Source organism: Oryzias latipes, chromosome 12, assembly GCF_053564925.1.
Source record: "Oryzias latipes strain Hd-rR chromosome 12, Olatipes_Hd-rR_3.1".
Classification (NCBI taxonomy): domain Eukaryota; kingdom Metazoa; phylum Chordata; class Actinopteri; order Beloniformes; family Adrianichthyidae; genus Oryzias; species Oryzias latipes.
This window is the reverse complement of record NC_136248.1, coordinates 15,333,984-15,353,054: the sequence shown is the minus strand read 5'-3', so window position 1 is coordinate 15,353,054 and position 19,071 is coordinate 15,333,984. Positions and strand designations below refer to the sequence as shown.

Here is a 19,071-nt window from a genome sequence, read left to right as displayed (position 1 = left end):
TAATATTATTGTAATGTCTGTCTAGAAACACGACTGGGAGGTTGCAGTAAAATGCATAAACAAGAAGAACTTGGCCAAATCTCAGACACTACTGGGGAAAGAGATCAAAATACTCAAGGTACGTGTGTTCATAGAGACAGAAGTCACCATATTTGCCGTATTCCATTAGATTTCTCATCTTTTATGAATTGAAAACGATATAATCTTTGAAATCTTTAGTCCCTTTTTCCTTTTTGGAGCAGTGAACATTGATTGAAACACGAGCTCAGCCTATTTCTGACCTCATTATTAGAAAAAGAGGTGGCTAATGTGAAAGTTGGACTCGTTTCCTGGAGGCAAACGCATATTTACAGGAGTCTGTTTTCTTTCTTTTCTGCAGGAGCTCAAACATGAGAACATTGTTGCGTTACTGGACTTTCAGGTTTGGAGCTCTCTTATCTCAAATTACATTTGCTTCATTTGCCAGTTTACTGGCTGACATATTGTGTTGTTTTTTAATTAGCCTCAGCTCGTGTTTGTGTGCATATTAGAAGTCTGTTTTAGAGGTTTGTTTTCCTCCTGGTTTCCTTAAGTTTCACATTTTTGAAGCGGTTTTGTTTTTCCAACTACACGAAAAACGGTTTTCGCTCCGTTTATGAAGCTGTTTTCCCTTCAACGCTCTCATCTTTCCAGACAACCATCCCATAATGCGCTGCTCCGTTGCCACCGGTTTCCTGTGTTTCTAACCTGTCAGCTTGTCCTCCTCACCTCTTGGTGAAGGCGTTTTGGGAAGGTGCAGCAGAAACCTCCAGTCTCTGAAGGTTTCTGCTCCTGCTTTTTCCACAAAGCTGCTCGTCCGTATCCTAGTTACCGGCGTGAAGCTCGGTGATGCATCAAGGCCCGGACGTCCCCACAGTCTTATCTGAGCCCAGCAGGTGTTCCTTTTGTCTTTGTAGTCCATGATTAACACACTGCCATCTGGTTTAAGGCCACGATGCTAATTCAATTCAGTACAGCTCTTCTTTACAAATAGAGATTCCTCATACTTTTCTTTTTAGTTTTTTTTTATTGTGTTAACTTGTAAACCCCTTTGCTAAAAGACTCTCTAGTCATCATTGGAGCCCCAACACACAGCATGAGCTGCTTTGGTGGAAACATCTGGATGGGGTTTCTTTGTCAAGTCATTCTCACTGCCTGGAGACAAGTCTCTAAGGTGAAGTCTGTGCTCAGGCTGACGTGCAGAAAGGAGCGTCGTCCGCCTCCCGCTGGAGGAGGGCAGTTTCTGAGCTCAGACGCTGGCTTCTAGGTTTCCAGGGTCGCCTCAGGAGACTGTAGATGTTCTATCCTCATGGATCAGATGGAGAGTGACCTTAACTAAACACCAAAAAGACGTCCGTTCCCCTTTTTGCTGTGGATAGTCTCTATACTGGATTATTAGTTATTCCTTTAGGTGTTTATGCGGCGCAGAAGCCAGGCGGTTTGCCGTCAGCCTGAACCTGACTCGCCGCCCGTGTCTCCCCGTTGGAGCAGCAGCCAAACTGGCTGCAGCGGCGCTGACTCAGCGGAACCGCTGTAAGCAGAGCGGCCTCCGATACTGAGTTGAGGTCGCAGCGAGAGCCGGCACTCGGCTGTTGGCTTTAGATAAGGGGGTAGTTCAGGTCAACTGGAAGGCGATGTTTCTGCCAGGCTTTTGACCGAAAATAAAACCCTTTTCTATGTTAAACTTGAAATGATCTTGTTTGCTGCTCGTGTAAAAGGATGTCAGTGTTGTCTGTGTTTTATGTTTCATGTATAAACACTTGTTGAATATTTCTGATTTTAAATGAATTAACATTTATTGATCAGTGTGTTATTGTGCGGTTGTTGTTTTTTTGTGTGTGTTTACGCTCATCTCCCCCTAACTAGGAGACGGTGAGCTCGGTGTATCTGGTAATGGAGGTAAGCCGACTTAAGCACACTGCCTTAGCTGATCTATCCCACTGTTCTGACTCCAGTTATTTATGAATTATTACGCATACATCTGTCATACTATCTCTGAAAATGAGCCTTAAAGTATTGTGTTGTCCAGATGTACTCATTTACTAAAAATAGGAAACACATTTTTCATTTTAAGCATTTTTAGTACGTAAACAAAAACAAAACCTCTTCTAATCGACACATTTAAAAAAAAAAAAATTAGAAGGAAAAACACAAACATTGCTTAAAAGCTAAGCAAAGGAGTGTTTCACAAATGAGTTTGTTTGTTGTAACAATGCTTCTTACCAATGAATCCCCAACGTTGAAAAGTTCATTTATTTTCTTATTGAATGGACTGATGGGACAATTAGTTTGTGAGATGATCAGCAGAGTTTTAAAAAAAAGAAAAAATCCAAATCTTTACCACCAAAACTAAACCGTTTATTCAGCCCCAGAATCCCACAAAGACGACTTCCTGTCATAAAACCACATTTAGTAAAAGCCTAACTGTCAAGCATGGGGGCGGAAGAGTTGTGATTGGGGCTCATTTTTGCAGCATCTGGGATTCATTTGGTTAACACAGCAACATAAAAGGTTCATAAAATATACATTGACATTTTGGAAGCTGCTCAGATTTCTGACTTTTGTTTGATTCAGAAACTTCTTATGGCACAAAACAGAAATAAAAAAGTCCAATTTTACTTTTTTAATCGCACTTTTTAGGTGATTCATGTTAATAGAAAACAATGCATACAGTAAAACCATTCAATCAGCCTAATATGGTTCAAAAGTCTCTTTTGGAAATTTTTTTAAACAAGCTTTGTTACCCAGAATGCACTGGAAGGAATAGGACTCTTAGGTGGCCTGGGAGCACGTTGAGCCCCCCCCCCCCCCATTAAAAACTGGATTACCCCCACTGCTGGATAAGTGATAAAAGATGATAAATAAAGTAAATAAAGCAGTTTACCTTAAATCTAAATTATTTTAGAATATTTAACAATAAGAAAACCACACAAAATGGAAATCAAAGATTTAAATCAACCGAAAAATGAATTAAAGTGTTTTGCATTTCGTCTTGGTTCCCAGTCGTAGAATCCACTGCTCTGTCCCATAGATTAGAATAAAAAACAACATTTATATTCTATTAAACTTTATGCATCAAAACGGAGTCATGTGGGTGACATGTCTGCCAAATTTGAAGAAAAACCGTCATCACAAATCTGCTTTAAATATGAACATTCACATATTCAGCTGTGGATTGTTTTCCCTACACTGGATCACGTTTTTTTTTTTTTTTCCTTAAAATACTGTCTTCCTTAAAGTACTGTCTTGATACAAGAAAAAAAGAAAAACTGTTCTAAATCTGTGAGCACATCCATCCCCAGCCAATGAGTCCTTTGATCTGCCTTGTTCTTTAGCCTTCTTTTAGGGTGCAGTAAAGTCAGCGCCTTTGCTTAGAAGCCCTTTTTGTTGCCGGGTTTTGCTAATATTATTCCGTTTCATGTCCTTGTTTGATCTCAGTACTGCAACGGTGGAGATCTCGCTGACTACTTACACTGTAAGTGCAACCCTTTGATTGTTCGTCCACATCAACTTGTTGGGATTGAAGAAAAGAATGGAGTCTGTTGGCACGTTCTTTCATTGATGGAATACAAATGTATTTCTGAGAAAACTGAGAGATGAAAGACTTTCAGTCTTTTGTTTTTGTTTAGCCTGCATTCATGTTGGAAAGTTTTACCTAGTAATTAATAAGAAAAACGGATCTAAATGATGGATTTAGAAAAATCGTTTGCTTTTAAAGTGAGGAGAAAGCCAATATAAAAGTAGTCAGTTTATTCAGATCAGGCAAAAAAGAAAGTGTGTTTTACCTTTAGGCAAAATTATGACAAAAAAAAGGTTTCCAAATGATTTTAACAATCCATGATTGGTATTTCTCATTTAATAAATAATTGTTTTGGTCAGAAATCTGGAAAATACTCAGTTGATTCCCAATGAGCTCCTATTAGTCCATGTAAACAATTTGAAAGCATAATAAATGTATTAAGATTATCAATAATCTGTGTTAAGATTATTAATTTGTATGTACTGCATTTTCTTTAAGTGATCTAAGGTGCAAAGTTGAACCTTAAAGCTTTTGGAGAAACCTTATTATCCTTGTAGATTTAAATCCAGCGTTTCTTCCATATTTATGAAGGGACCAGACTGACATCTTTCATAAAACAACCATAAAAATACAAACAAACAAAAAAATGTTAACATTAGATTGTAGTTTTCCCAGTAGGATGTTATTAAAACCAGCCCCCAGTGGTCATTGAATGAACTGCACCATTTTGTACTGTTAGGGTGAGACAAAAACTGAGAACCAACCTGCATCCGTCCGCCATGAACCTGCCACGTCACACTGTGTCACTGTCATCTGTTTGCAGCCAAGGGCACTCTGAGTGAGGACACCATTCGAGTGTTCCTGCAGCAGATTGTGGGGGCCATTAAAGTCCTACAGAGCAAAGGAATCATCCACCGAGACCTGAAACCACAGAACATCCTGCTCTCATACCCAGCAGGACGCAAGTCCCACTGCAACAACATCTGCATCAAGATCGGTACGTTTGGAGAGCCAACCTGCAGGGCTTTTTAGAATTTAACATTTCTTATTCGTACAGAAGAAATTCTGCTGCTTCCTTCTTAGCGAATCACCTGCCTTTCTTGAATCCTATCTGCTACTGTTTTACTCTAACCTCCATGTCCTCCCTGTAAGGAATTTTATTTTCTACTGTCAGAAAGTGGGTGGCACGTTCCAGAAGGAAACTCGTAACTTTTCTGTTGTATTTCTTATATTTAGCCGTGTCAGCATTAATCACATCAGTGCAGGGACAGCTTCTTTTTTTTTTTTTTTTTTAAAGAAATGCTATTATTTTTCATAGATAGTTTTCAGTTTCTTTTTGCTTCGGGGGTGGGGGGTTGTTTGACTTGACCTTTCTCTTTTTAAAGTGAAAAAAGCCCAGATGTCATGGGTTATAGTTCATATATTAGTGGTGCCATTTAGAAATGTCACGTCTCTGCATCTTTTGCCCCCTCGTGGCCCCGCTTTGTGGGCGGGAACTCCCTTCATGGGTGCAGCGTCGTCCCAGCTGTCACTAAAGTTCAGGTTTTCACCGATAACCCCCGGGTCAGCTCCTATGGCCGCAGTTGTTTTTCTCCAACAAATGAAAGAAAAGCTGCTAAAAAGGTCTGATCACTGCTGCTTTGTTGTGTTCTCTCCACCTATTTGGAACTGGTCTCTCTGTTTTTGTGGATTCTTTCCATCAGATGAAAGTTTCTTTTGTGTAAGGGTGTGTAAATGCACCATTGAGCACATAAACAGCCCACACATCCGCCCCGAAAGAGGTTCTGCTGGTCACGGGTCATTTAGGACCCCCTCATGCTTTCACGCTTGTTGGAATTCACTGGCCTGGGCAGTTTTATTTTCTGTCAGGGATGACATATTTATTTATTTGGGTTTGTGCTTCTAGTTTAAGCTTTCTAAAAAAAGAAGGCTCCTTTCAGGACCTAATGTAATTCTCAAAAAAGTGGAAAAATGTTGCTTTTTAAAGTGTTTGTGCAGCAAAATAAGGCAAATTGTTCTAATGATGTGAATTTCTCTGCAATTTGAATAAAAATGAGTTTTACCTGATAGATGTAAATACAACAAAATGCAATAATTTGAATGAAGAATAGTTTATTTGGGGGGCATTTTTCAGGTATCTTTAAGGGTTCATGTTGTTATCGTGCAACATTACACACTGCCAGAATTATCTAGATGATGCTCAGACTTATTCATTTGATATATATATATATATATATTTATTTTGGTAAATAGCATTTCAAAGCCCTTTTATGACCCAATCTGCTGAAACGGCTCTTTTTGGTGTTTATAACATGTTCTTTTAGCCTTTTTTCTGATAACCGAGGATATTAACAAGGAAAATTGAGCTTAAAATTGCATTTCTGAGTTTGTCTTTATTGGAATCGTTGTGAATCAGGAGCAGATGAAAAGGTGCTGATTAAACAAACCAAACAAAAAAAGATTGAATTTGTGACGTAGAAAATTCACTGGACGGGTCACAAGCTCCCTGCTCAGCTCTGCAATAGTGAGGGGAAAAGGGGCGGGGTCGCCGCCCACAACTGGAAGGCGATTTTTAAATGAACACCTGCCACTCTGCAGAAACAGGTTTTTATTTGGGCTAAAATTTACATACACATAATTGAAAGAGCGTGAGGAAGACTTTAAAAGAGCTCAAAAGATGATCAAAGTGGGTCTTTAAAGGTTTTCATGTTTTAAATTGTGTTGAATTTGAGGTGTTTAGACTCTAAACACCTCAAATTCTAACAGTTAGAGGAACATTTTGTTCACATCTCAAGTCTTTAGTTTGGGTTTCATGGCTTTCAACGTGTCTTTAACCTCTTGAAACTTGGGGTCCACATGCAAGGACATCACAGTGTGAGTTTTATTTTCACTGTAGTTAATTTTGATTACCTGGAGCCCTGTGACTACAAAATAAAAAAAATCAAAACAGCATATCAGACAAGAACTCGGGTCTCAAGTGGTTAAATAACACAACACAATCCAAAACCTCACTTTAAGTTCTTCACTTTATTTTTCTGTTTCCAGCGGACTTTGGCTTCGCCAGATACCTTCAGAGCAACATGATGGCAGCTACACTCTGTGGCTCCCCCATGTATATGGTAAACAAAGTTTACGTTTTATTTACGTCTAAATTCAGAAGACAGGTTCTTTGTTGTAATAGATTCCTAACAACAACTTTTCTATCTTTGGAAAAGTATTAAAAACTGGAAGTGTATAGTTTTGTCTTAATTTCATTATGTTAAACAAAAAAAAACAGTACTGAAAATTTTTAATTTTACTAAATCATTGTCCCAACAGGCTCCTGAAGTTATCATGTCCCAAAACTATGATGCCAGGGCTGACCTGTGGAGTGTAGGAACCATAGTGTTTCAGTGTTTGACTGGGAAGGCCCCGTTTCAAGTAAGTGCACAGATGTGGACAGTCTCCTTAAAATTGTTGAAAAAGTCGAAGTCTTATCTTATATTTACTCCATTTATTTACTAAGTTTTTGATGCAAAATGTACACCCTTCTCAATACAATGACGTTTTTATCCAGTTTACCACCGAAATGAGAAAACTGTATTACTTTCATTTAAAAATGAACGTTTCTCACATCCACAAACGTATGTCAAAGGATAAAATGCTGAAAACCCCAAAAAAACAAAAACAGTGGGTTAGCGGCTCTATGTGAATGTTGAGGGTCTTTACATTGTATTTAAGCTAAACTAATCTGGAATCGGTAGACGACAAACTCCTGAGTGTGTAAGGTAAGCAATATCTTTGGCCTAACTGAAATAAGATGAACCATTTTATGTTCTTGTTTATTCTTTAAAAGTGAAATATTGATTTCTTCAGTGAACTAGCCCTCATGGCTACAGATCCTTCTGTCATGTAGGAGCCAGTGGAGGAGAGGAAATGGCCAAATGTGTGACACTCAATCTTTACAGGCTAGCAGAGTGGAAAATGACTTCAAGCCTCCAGACACTAAGTGGGGGGATAATAAGGGACTGGGTGGGCGGGGTCGTTACAGACCTTGGTTTTTCAACTGGTTATAAATAGACGGTGCTTCCTCTATGACAGGTAATAGGCTTGAAATCAGTGGGTATTCCTGATGTTCCAATGAAAACTATTTTATTCATATATATATATATATATATATATATATATATATATATATATATATATATATATATATATATATATATATAATATATATATAAAAACGCCCCTCTCACCCTCCGCGGGTGGTTTCTCCTCCAAGCTCGGGTCCTCTACCAGAGGCCTGGGTGCTTGAGGGTCCTACGCAGTATCTTAGCTGTTCCTAGCACTGCACTTTTCTGGACTGAGAGGTCTGAGGTCTTTCCAGGTATCTGTTGTAGCCACTCCTCCAGCTTGGGGGTTACTGCCCCGAGTGCTCCAATTACCACAGGCACCACTGTCACCTTCACTTTCCAGGCTTTCTCCAGTTCTTCTCTGAGTCCCTGGTATTTCTCCAGTTTCTCATGTTCCTTCTTCCTGATGTTCCCATCGCTTGGCAATGCCACATCCACCACAACGGCTTTCCTCTGTTCTTTATCCACCACTACAATGTCTGGTTGGTTCGCCATTACCATCCTATCAGTCTGGATCTGGAAGTCCCACAGGATCTTTGCCCTCTCATTCTCTACAACCTTCGGAGGTGTTTCCCATTTTGACCTTGGGGTTTCCAGTTCATATTCTGCACACATGTTCCTGTATATTATTCCAGCCACTTGATTGTGGCGCTCCATGTATGCTTTCCCTGCCAGCATCTTACACCCTGCAGTTATGTGCTGGATTGTTTCAGGTGCCTCTTTACGCAGCCTACACCTTGGGTCTTGTCTGGTGTGGTAGATCTGAGCCTCTATTGCTCTGGTGCTCAGGGCTTGTTCCTGGGCTGCCAGGATGAGCGCTTCGGTGCTGTCCTGTAGGCCAGCCCTTTCTATCCATTGGTAGGACTTCTTGATATCAGCCTCTTCAGTTATGGTCCGGTGGTACATCCCATGCAGGGGTTTGTCCTCCCATGAGGATCTGTCCTCCAGCACTGTATCCTCTGTTCTCCATTGCCTGAGACATTCACTGAGCACACTGTCAGTTGGGGCCTTGAGCTTGATGTATTCATGGATCTTGGATGTTTCATCCTGGATAGTGGCTTCTACGCTCACTAGTCCTCGGCCTCCTTCCTTGCGGCTAGCATACAGTCTCAGGGTGCTGGATTTGGGATGGAACCCTCCATGCATGGTGAGGAGCTTTCGTGTTTTAACATCCGCGGTCTGTATCTCTTCCTTTGGCCATCTTATTATTCCTGCAGGGTATCTGATAACGGGCAGTGCGTAGCTGTTTATTGCCCGGGTCTTATTTTTGCCATTGAGCTGGCTTCTCAGGACTTGCCTTACTCGTTGGAGGTATTTAGCTGTTGCAGCTTTCCTTGTTGCCTGCTTCAGGTTGCCATTTGCCTGCGGGATTCCAAGGTACTTGGAATATATATATATATATATATATATATATATATATATATACACATATACACATATACACACTGATGAATCAAAGTTGTAGCTTTCTCCTCTGCCAACAAAGGGTTGAATTCATTCCCTCTTTGGGTTTTTTGGCCATGAAACTGTCACAAGTTCATGACAGTTCATGGACTTTATGTACTGTTTATGTCATGTATGTGGAGTTTTATGGTGTTTCTCACCACATGATGAGACCATTGCCTGAAAATGAGAACTGGACTGAGTGACCTCTTCTTTCAGGCGTTCCAAATAGGAAGTACCTACCGGTACCAAGAGGCCAAAATTCCAAAGACTTCGATAGAGCAATAAACCGATATAACTCAGTCATCCATTTGTCATCCAGTTTTCTCATGATGTATTTTCTGCTGTGCAACTTATTCAAGTTCTAATTGACCAATCAGATTCCTCAATAAAAGTACCTGTTCTCACGTCAAACGTTTCAAATGTATGACAGATTTCATGTAGCCCACTTTCAAGTGGTAGGGGTGTGGACTTCCATCCAGCTCACTCCTAATTGGCAAAGGGGTTGCTGTACAAATGTGGATTTGGGTCGATTCGGACCAATCACTGCTTACCTGCGACGTCTGGCTCATGCCTGTTGGCGTTCGTATCACGAAAAGTTCATTTGATTTGGTTGGAGCCATTCTTTATGGATGACATGACACTCACTGAGTCCAGTGCTCAGATACAGTCCCTCCATCCAATCTAAGTCCCTCCATCCAATCTAAGATTGGTATTTGGTGTTTTCTTGAGTGTGTGGAGGGTACTGCAAATGCATCCCACCCTGTGATGGTAATCAATCTGCTGCTCTCACCGCATTATTTTCTTTTGCTTGTGACTGTTGTCCTCAGGCCAGCAGTCCTCAGGACCTGCGGCTCTTCTACGAGAAGAACAAGAATCTCAGCCCCAAGTAAGAGCTTACAGGGAAATGTCACCACCGTCTGTTTTCTGAAAAGAGCAAAAAAAACGGCTGCTTTCTCTGCAGTAACAGTTGTTTTAATTGTAGCATTCCAAGAGAAACTTCTCAGCACCTGAGGCACCTGCTCCTGGGTCTGCTGCAGCGCAACCACAAGGAGCGAATGGACTTTGGTCAGTGAGCATCAAGCAAAGCAGCCAGCAAAGTCACCACGTCAATAAAAGTCTCCAAACTGTAGCGTGATGCAGGAAGGGAGCAAAATACAGTCAAATGTTTCTAAACGTTAACAAAGGAACATTTACCGTAATTTCTGGACTAAAGAGCGCAGCTGATTACAAGCCACACCCATTACATTTTTAAAGGATAAACCATTTTGTACATACATAAACCGCACCTGTCTATTAGCTGCATGTGCCCACATTGAAAAATATGTTGTAGAATGAGGATGTCTATGTGCTGAAACCGCGCGCGTGTGTTAGAAAGAGGGGAGAGCTCGCAGCGGAAGCGTGTTGGGGGTGCCCGTTCATGTTTGAAACACAGAGTAAAGGGGAACTGTAATAAAAGACGGTTTCCCCCAGAAAAGATGTGAATGATTCTTTATTAACCAGCTCTGGAGGCTCTGAGGGTTAAACCGCGACACCGCAACTCCTGCTGCTTCATCACTGCGGTGATCAAAAATCCCACACCGTCACAGCTCTATTCCAAACAGTGCCTGTGATGCGATAGTAACACGGCGCCTCTGCACAGCACGCGCCTCCTGTGCACTGAAACCATGGAAGTCTTCCTCCTCAGAGTCAGATTGGAATAGCGTCAGACATTCTTCACCACACACTCTCTTAGTGTCTCCTTCGTTGTCGCTGTCAGTGTCACTCTCATCCTGAGCCAAATTCTCTCCTGAGCTTCCACTGTCCTCTCCGTCACGCAGCAGACCGGCTTTTCCAAACCCGTTGGTGATGGTAGATTTTTTCACACGGCTTTTAATGATTGCTTTTAACTTGAAAGCTGCGTCATATGCATTTCTTCTTGCATTTTCCATGATGAGGGTCTGTTCGTGCTATTCATTCACAAAGCAGGAATTTACATTAAACTTGTGTCTTCCTCGACACATATACGGTAATCCCCCTGTCTCAGTTTTACCCTTTCTGCTCGAGCATACTTCTGTTTTTTCAAAATGGCTGCTAGGAATACAACAACAAACCTTTAGATGGCAATACTCTTAAACTATTTTCACAATACCCTCTGTAAGACACGTTTACGCTGCCACTGCCAATGAACAGTCCATGTAAACGCGCGTAAATGCATGTTTCGGGCTTTCGCTTTCAAAACTCTCACGTTTGCGGTTTGCTACACACATTTTTAGAAACACTTGGCCACTGAGTGCATTAAACCAGGACGAACTTTAACCGATCAGAGACTCTGATTTGGCAGTGACGTATTCATGGAAGTGCCAACCGTTTGAACATTGATCATGGAGCAGAAATTAGTAACTGCGGTTTGTCCCCGGCCGTGGTTATGACCTGTGCGAGAAAAATCCTGGAGAAAGATTCGTGAGATTTGCAGCAGTGAACATTTTGCACTAACCCTCTTCCAAACTGTAGGCAGTGGAGATCTGCTAGTAAACAGAAAAAGAAGACAAAGGCTCCGCCTCCCCATGCGCATGACATGACTGATGTGCCACTTTAAAGTAAAAGCGCAAGATATTCAGATAACTTGCGATTTGCGACATTAGTGATCAATATTGTTATGACGATATAACTTGCGATACATGAACAAAAAGCAAAACAACTCAATATATCATTTCCATTTCACTGCAACAGTTTAATAAATAAATAAAAAAACTTAAATTACTCTCCAAATGACCCTCATCCACTTTGGAGGTGAATATCGACCATCAAAGGGCTCCATCCGATTGGTCAAATGCATAAAGGGATTTATTTGATTTGGTAAATACCTCAAGCTGCCATAAGATTGCTCCAGCACATTTATCGCAATTTGTGCCGACTTTTTCGATGTGCGCATTGCATAGCTTGATATCGCGATAACAATAAATTTGCCGGCAGAAAAAAATTTTTGGTTATGTAAGTGGGCTGTTTATTAAATGTCATTTTTAGTTTATTTGAATCTTCTTTGTTTGTTGGCAGATGAGTTCTTTTGTCATCCGTTCCTGGAGGCTAGCTCTTCTGTCAAAAAGAGTGAGTAAAATGAGGAAGAGCTGGGATCGCTCCAGTGTGTGATGAAGGCTTTGCTCCTGTTTGTCTTCTGACTGTGTTGCATTTGTTTGCAGCGGCTCCCACGGCGACGATGACCTGCTTACCGAGCTCAGCCTCAGCCAGCTCCTGCAGTAGCTCCTCCACCTCTCACCTCGCCTCGCCACCGGTTCGTACTCCCATGATGCTTTTCTCACCAAGTTCTGAAGAAATGTTTATTTCAGGCAGGATATTCTGACCTACAAACGTCCATATTTAACTCTCCCCTCATTGGTTGCTGTTGTCTACTTGAGCTGCTTTTTTTCCCTCCTCCCGCTGCAGCAGTCTCTTGCCGAGACTCAGCGTGCCAAAGCCGTAGCCTCCCCGACCCAGGAGGCCACTGGTTTCCTTCTCAAAGACTCGTCTGGGGGAGGCGGCAGCAGCAAGAACTCCTCGTCCTGCGACACTGATGACTTTGTCATCGTGCCAGCTCATTTCACCAGTAAAGTTTATCATTTCCCTTTAATAAAAAATGCATCAGAGTTCTGTGTGTAGTTCTAGCTTGGGTTCCAATTCTTCATAGTGGCAGTGGAAGAAGTAGAACTGTTCCTGAAACTCTGCTGGATTGTAGCATTCAGTTGCTTTATGTTGCGTTGTACACAAGAGGCTTGTTACAACGAATTTCTGGTGCTCTCCAGCTGCTTGAGCTAAATAAAGTAAAGTTACTTAGATATTAGAATAAAATAGATAATGGAAAATGTGTGGAACTATGGATGTATACAGTTTTACAACTTACATACATGTATTGCACGTAGCTTTTATTGCACTTCCAGGCTGTTAATAATTGCATATGATTGGTATACAAATGTTACCGTGTTTTTATAATTGAGGTTCACATTTTGTTCAGGATGTTGACAGCTGTGGGGAAAAAACTGTTTTTCTGTCTATTGTGTGATCTGTACCACCGGTAGTGTTGGGATGGTGGGAGTCCTTGATTATTTGTTTGGCTCTGCAGGGCTCCAGACTAACTTTTTTCAGTAGGAGCACTGTGGCCCCTAACTGAAAATTTTAGGGGCGCAACCAGAAAATTTAGGGGCGCATACCGTAAATCAACATGCTAACCAAATCTACTAATTTCCACTGTATTACTAATAAATACATTAATAATAGATGCAGAAATTACAATGTGCTGTTTCAAATTCAGTGTCACATTTTATTCTGCACTTTTGAAGATGCAACAAGAAAGTAAACTGACAGCACCATCGCTGTCATGACAGTACAAATAAGTAAAGAAAACATATGGAAATGTAGTGGTGACACCAAATAAGTGCAGCCAAGATGCACAATAAGCGTGTTTGAGATCACCCAGGTGAACTCAACGCTGCGCAGATCACCTGGTGTGTGACATATATTTTTGTTTTTGCTCCAACATCAACTGTCAATCATCACAAAAATATTGCGAGAAAGGGGTGGGAGCAAGGGGCAAACCTACCCGGACACAGCTGGAAACTGAACTGACTGAAAGCTGCCCTACAGACTACAAAACAATGCATTATGGGACATGTGTCCTGATGGTTTTTGTAGTGGAGTGATTAATTAAAATAATTTAAAATACCAATTCATTAAAAAAGGCTACATGTATTATAAAACATTAAAATAATCATAAAATATATAATAACACAGATCATACTAAGGGGGAGAAGAATATTAAAACTAAATTGAATGTTAAGGACAACTCCATCTTCCTGTTCTCCTTCAGTCTTGCTGCAGATCCGGCCCCCTGGTTTTCCTAATGATCCAGGCGAGGTGCCGGTTCATCTCAAACACGTCTATCGTTGCATTTTCCCGACGTATTTTCAGTGTGTCTAAAACTAATGTTGTTTTTACTCGAACATGTTTAAAGTTCAAGCCCCGTTAGCTGTCACGCATGTAAGTGTGGGACATTTATTCTCCTCAGCTGACCCGACTCCGTCCCGCGGGAGCGGTGTGCTCCCGTAACGGCCGTGCATAACCGTTTGATGCGCCGCCGTAACCGTAACCAAAACCTAAACCTTCCTCCGGGTCTGTGCGGCCCAGAGAAAAGTTCAGCACGGACTGCATGTATTTAGAAAATTACGAGCGAATAAATACGTTCTAAAGGAAAGTAAGGAACTCCTTAATGTGGTCCGGGGAGGGGGCTGTCAGGTTTCCTGCTTTCAAGCCCCGTCATTGTCACGCCCCCAAGAGTCATATACCCCACTGTGATTGTTTGGTCATCTCCGTGCACGACAATGAAAAAGTGTCATTCATACAAACTGGCGGCCTGCAGTAACATTAAACCTTCATATTAAGGCGGGGGCCGCAAAATATCATCTTGGGGGCCGCAAATAGCCTGCGGGCCGCGAGTTTGAGACCCCTGCTGTACACTCTGGCACTGGTACACTAGCCGCAGGTCGGAAGAACGAATCAATAGTTCGCTTACCCATAGCTCAGACGCACATATCAGGTTGTGACATTTGTCTCCGTTTCCTTCCCACAGATGTTTACGCGCGCGCGATTATCTCTAGGCCCCGCCCCCTCCACGCATTTTAGCCACTCACAGTGGCTTTCCCTATTCTTCTCACACGCAGTGGCCGCCTCACAGACAGGCATCACGCGAGAGTGGACGTGCTCGCGTTTGATGAGTATGTGCGCGAGTGTGTGTGTCTGCCTGCGTGCGTGTGCGCTCGTGTCTCATTGATTATTTCATTGATCATTGACGTGCCCCTTCCACGTTTAATGTATAAAAAATACGGAGGGTGGGGGAGGCAAATTTACTGGTCGCGCATGTGCGACTGGATGTAAAATTCAGTCGCACACTCTCAAATTTTGGTCGCAAAATGCGACCAATTGCTCGCAGTCTGGAGCCCTGCTCTGCTCGTGTAGCGAGAGCTGGCGATGTCGTCTAGGCTGGGCAGGGGGAAGCTGGTGATTTCTGGGCAGAGTTGATCCTGTCTGTGGCCGAGCATCCTGCATAACAGGCTGTGATGCAGGACGTGAGGATGCTCTCGATGGTGGCTCTGTAGAAGCTCACCAGCAGCTTCTTGTCCAGGTTGTTCCTCCTGAGTATTCTCAGGAAGTGGAGTCGCTGCTGGGCCTCCCCTACTGCCACTGTGGTGTTTGCAGTCCAGGAGAGGTCCTCAGTGATCAGCACACCCAGGTAGAGGATAGAACGGACCCTGTCCACACTGACCCCATTTATATACAGTGGGGGCGGGTCCACTCTCCCCTTTCTGAAATCCAGGATTACTTCTTTGGTGTTTGTGGTGTTCAGGTGGAGGTTGTTTTCTGAACACCACTTTCCCAGTCTGTTGACCTCATCCCTGTAGTGCAGGGGTGGGCAAACTGCGGCCCCCGGGCTGGATTCGGCCCGCCTCCATGTTTGGTCCGGCCCACAGAACAATATCAGAGACCCATGTTTTTGTTTTGTTTTTTAATCTGGCCACACGATCAAGACGTGACATTTTCTTCCCCCTTTCTGCAGTCTGTGCTCCAACCTGAAACCCTCTCCGAATCTCTGTCAAACAGAACAGAAGACAGTCTTCCCTTTCTACATTGCAGTTCATCTTTCCTGGTTTAGCTCATTCTTTTAGAGCAATCATGTTGCTGTTTTTAAACAGCGCACCCTGTTCTGTGTCCTGATTGGCTGGAGGCCTTGTCAATCAATCTCCTCAATCCGTGCTATGTCTCCTGTACAGAAACGCGGAACTCTTCAGATCAGAAATCTGTGATCGATCAGATCTTTGTTTTCATTCTAAGATCCTGGACCTAATTTCTATGAAGGTTTGAGAATTTAAAAAAGAGAAAAAATGGTGAAAATGAGAAAAGTGTATTTAGGAATTGAGGATTTTTACTGCCATAAACGTCTGTAATTAGACTCCGGGGATTCCACCGAGAACGGAACTCCTGCAATAAACGAGGGAACTCTGTACTGGTGAAAAGGTAACGCAGATATATGTGAGCTGCAGCAGAAGACATAGAAATATGTTTTTTATCATAATTACTGGATGAGAAACAGACGCGCAGAACACAGCAAACACAAACTGTGAGACGAGTGAAGAACAGCAGCCCTCAAAGTCTTTATTTGGATTATGACGGGAGAGAACCGACTATTTAAATTTTTTGTTGTGTTTTTTTTAAAAATGTATCAGTATATTTTTCTTGAAAATCATAGAGTATGTTATTTGGTCATTGTTTTATTTAATAAATAATATTTATTTTATTAAAAGGATCATGAATGAATGAAACTTAATTCATACAGCACTTTACAACGCCTTGAAGGTACCGAAGGGCTTCACAATAAAAAAATGATCTAAAATGGGAACAAAAGTTTAAACTAAAAACTCTAGAATATTCTGTTTTAGAATATAATTTTCTATCCAAATGTTTTCCTCTACATTCCATGTTATATCATTCTTACTCCACGCATCTTCTCCTGGTCCGGCCCTCCTATTGAATTTTAGAAGCCAATGTGGCCCGCCAGTTAAAATAATTGCCCCCCCCCCCGCTGTAGTGGGACTCATCTTCCCCTGAGATGAACCCGACCACAGCGGTGTCATCAGCAACTTTGATGATGGAGTTGCTCTGGTAGGTCGAGGTGCAGTCAGATGTGTAGAGCGTGAAGAGGAGTGGGCTCAGTACACATCCTTGTGGTGATCCGATGCTGAGGGTAATTGTAGAGGAGAGGTGGGATCCGAGTCTGACAGACTGTGGGCGTTCTGTCAGAAAGTCTTTAATCCATGTGCACACGGGGGAAGAAAGACCCAGGTGTAGCAGTTACTCTGTCAGGATGTCTGGGATGATGCTGAGCCTTACAGAGTTCCCTGGGTGGTCCAGGTGGCTCAGAGCAGAGTGAAGTGTGGTGGTGCTTTGGTTTATAGGCAAACTGGAGCGAGTCTAGAGTGGGTGGAAGGCTAGCTTTGATGTGTTGTGATGCAAGCCTTTTCAAAACACTTCATGACTACAGGCGTGAGGGCAACTGGCCTGTAGTCGTCGAGACTGTCCGCTACTGGCTTTTTGGGAATCGGATTATGGTGGAGATTTTAAGGCAGGCTGGGATGCTGCATTGTTCGAGGACAGGTTGAATATTTTTGGTGAAGACCTCTGCTAATTGATCGGCCTATTGGCTTAATAGAGGATTTAAAAATTAACACAGTAATAAAGTATTTTTGTTTGTTTTTGAAATTCTGGTCTATATTCTGCTCCAGCTTCACAGCCTTGCTTTATTTATAATAACACATAAACCATCTAATAGTGAAGAGATGCCCCATTTTCTTATATTTTTGCACTTTTGTTGCTCTTGTTTTGCAGCAGGCGAGCTGACATGCGAGAGCAAAGTGCTGCAAGACAGCCTGATGAACAGCGAGTATGAAGCAACAACTGCTTTCCTCGTCTTTGTTGTCCAGCATTGTCCTCAGACGGTGAGAATTCAAATGAGGATGTGAGAACGTCGGTTTTCTCTTTCATCAGGTCCCTTCTGGCTTCAGCTGGTCTGAGCAATCAAGCCAAAACCCCACCGCACTCTCCCACCTACAGCGGCTCTCCTAGTCCGATACGGTGAGATTGTTTTCCCACTGTGGCTCGTAGGCTGATGTTTCAGCTCCAATGCCAGGATACTGTAACAAACTGAAGCAGTTATTTGATGGGGTTGTAGCTGTGATGCTGAAAACTGCTGAAAGGGTAGGTCGCATTCCCCAAGAGCAAAGGTACACACAGCAAAACTGCCCACTGTTTGTTTGCTGTGAGTTTTTGCTTTATTAAATTTACGATTTCTGTATTTTTTCCTTAATTCAAGAACACAAGAAGTTAAATTCAGAATGCACACATTATTGGTTCTTCTGTAAGTTTGTGTGTGATTTTATAAAGGAACTGTAAGACTTTAAGATCAACTCTAAGCATAAGGCATCCTTGCACACCTCCACCACCCTTATTTTAAGTGGTTTTTGCGCTGATATTGGAGCTTTGTCTGCTTTTTTCTAACTCCTCTCTTTGTATTCGCCACTCTTTTTTGTTTTCAGGCTCACTGAGTTCCCAGGAAGTAATTACGGTGGTAACTATGGAAACCAAGGGGAATCATTGCCGATTCCAGTCCCATCTCAGGTTCAAAACTACCTACGTTTGGAGGAGAACCTCAGTTCTACCAAACAAGACGGCTCGCCTCGGTTCGTGTCCACACTCAAACTTTGTATTTAATGTTTCATGGTTAATTGGAATAGCTTTGTCTTCACATTGCTAGGCTGTCGACGCCGGTTCGCCGTTGCAGCAGTGGAAGTGTGGTGGGCTTTACTCGACCTGGACCCCCACCGTCATGTGTGCAGGGATCATCCCCCACATCCCGCAGACTCTCTCTGGGAGCTGCCAGAACCTTGCAGTTGCCTCCAGGTATTTGAGACTTGAGTTTTCAGTTCCCTCAAAAGAATATTAGGGTACAGCTATCAAATTCGCTTTGCATGATGGGACTTCTCCAAATCCTTTTTTTCCTTTCTTTTTTGAACTTGACCTGTCCAACAGCTGAGCAAACAGATGAGAGCCGAAGGCCTCTTGTGTTGGAAGGCTTTTAATGTTACAACAGGGCTATGGATCTTCGGACACACGAGGTGTATATTTGTATAAACCCCTCTTGTATATGAGGCTAAAGTTTCTTTTATATTAATTATGTATGTATACGTTTTTTGTTGGACTGAATGGGAAAGAGCAAAGAAAAGGAGAGAGGTGGATGTTATTGATGCGGGGTAAGGAATGCAAAATAAAAGGGGGGAGGGTTGAATAAGTTGGAGGATGATTAAAGAAGTAAGAGGCGGTGGAATCCCAAAGCAAGAAGTTGGTTTGGACTTCTGTAAATGCTGTTCTTGTTTCATAATTTCATTTTCCAGCTTGATA

General features: G+C 42.3%; 1 protein-coding gene and 1 long non-coding RNA gene across 3 annotated transcripts in view; one reads left to right on the top strand and one right to left on the bottom strand.

Moving 5' to 3' along the window:
* The window catches only part of LOC144996352 (uncharacterized), a 50,074-nt gene extending 45,647 nt beyond the window's left edge, over positions 1–4,427 (bottom strand). Inside the window, exon 1 of the long non-coding RNA XR_013659337.1 lies at positions 4,303–4,427. This is a non-coding gene — a long non-coding RNA (uncharacterized LOC144996352). The remainder of the gene's footprint in view (positions 1–4,302) is intronic.
* The window catches only part of ulk1b (unc-51 like autophagy activating kinase 1), a 29,283-nt gene that overhangs the window by 1,854 nt on the left and 8,358 nt on the right, over positions 1–19,071 (top strand). Inside the window, exons 2-17 of one of the 2 annotated variants that reach the window (XM_011481918.4) lie at positions 26–118; positions 380–421; positions 1,885–1,917; positions 3,457–3,493; positions 4,362–4,535; positions 6,584–6,657; positions 6,857–6,958; positions 9,924–9,982; positions 10,079–10,161; positions 12,130–12,180; positions 12,273–12,364; positions 12,517–12,676; positions 17,503–17,557; positions 17,662–17,748; positions 18,210–18,353; positions 18,428–18,573. In XM_011481918.4, coding sequence (XP_011480220.1) covers positions 26–118; positions 380–421; positions 1,885–1,917; positions 3,457–3,493; positions 4,362–4,535; positions 6,584–6,657; positions 6,857–6,958; positions 9,924–9,982; positions 10,079–10,161; positions 12,130–12,180; positions 12,273–12,364; positions 12,517–12,676; positions 17,503–17,557; positions 17,662–17,748; positions 18,210–18,353; positions 18,428–18,573 — 1,432 coding nt within the window. The remainder of the gene's footprint in view (positions 1–25; positions 119–379; positions 422–1,884; positions 1,918–3,456; positions 3,494–4,361; positions 4,536–6,583; positions 6,658–6,856; positions 6,959–9,923; positions 9,983–10,078; positions 10,162–12,129; positions 12,181–12,272; positions 12,365–12,516; positions 12,677–17,502; positions 17,558–17,661; positions 17,749–18,209; positions 18,354–18,427; positions 18,574–19,071) is intronic. The other variant, XM_020707782.3, reaches the window with a different exon arrangement.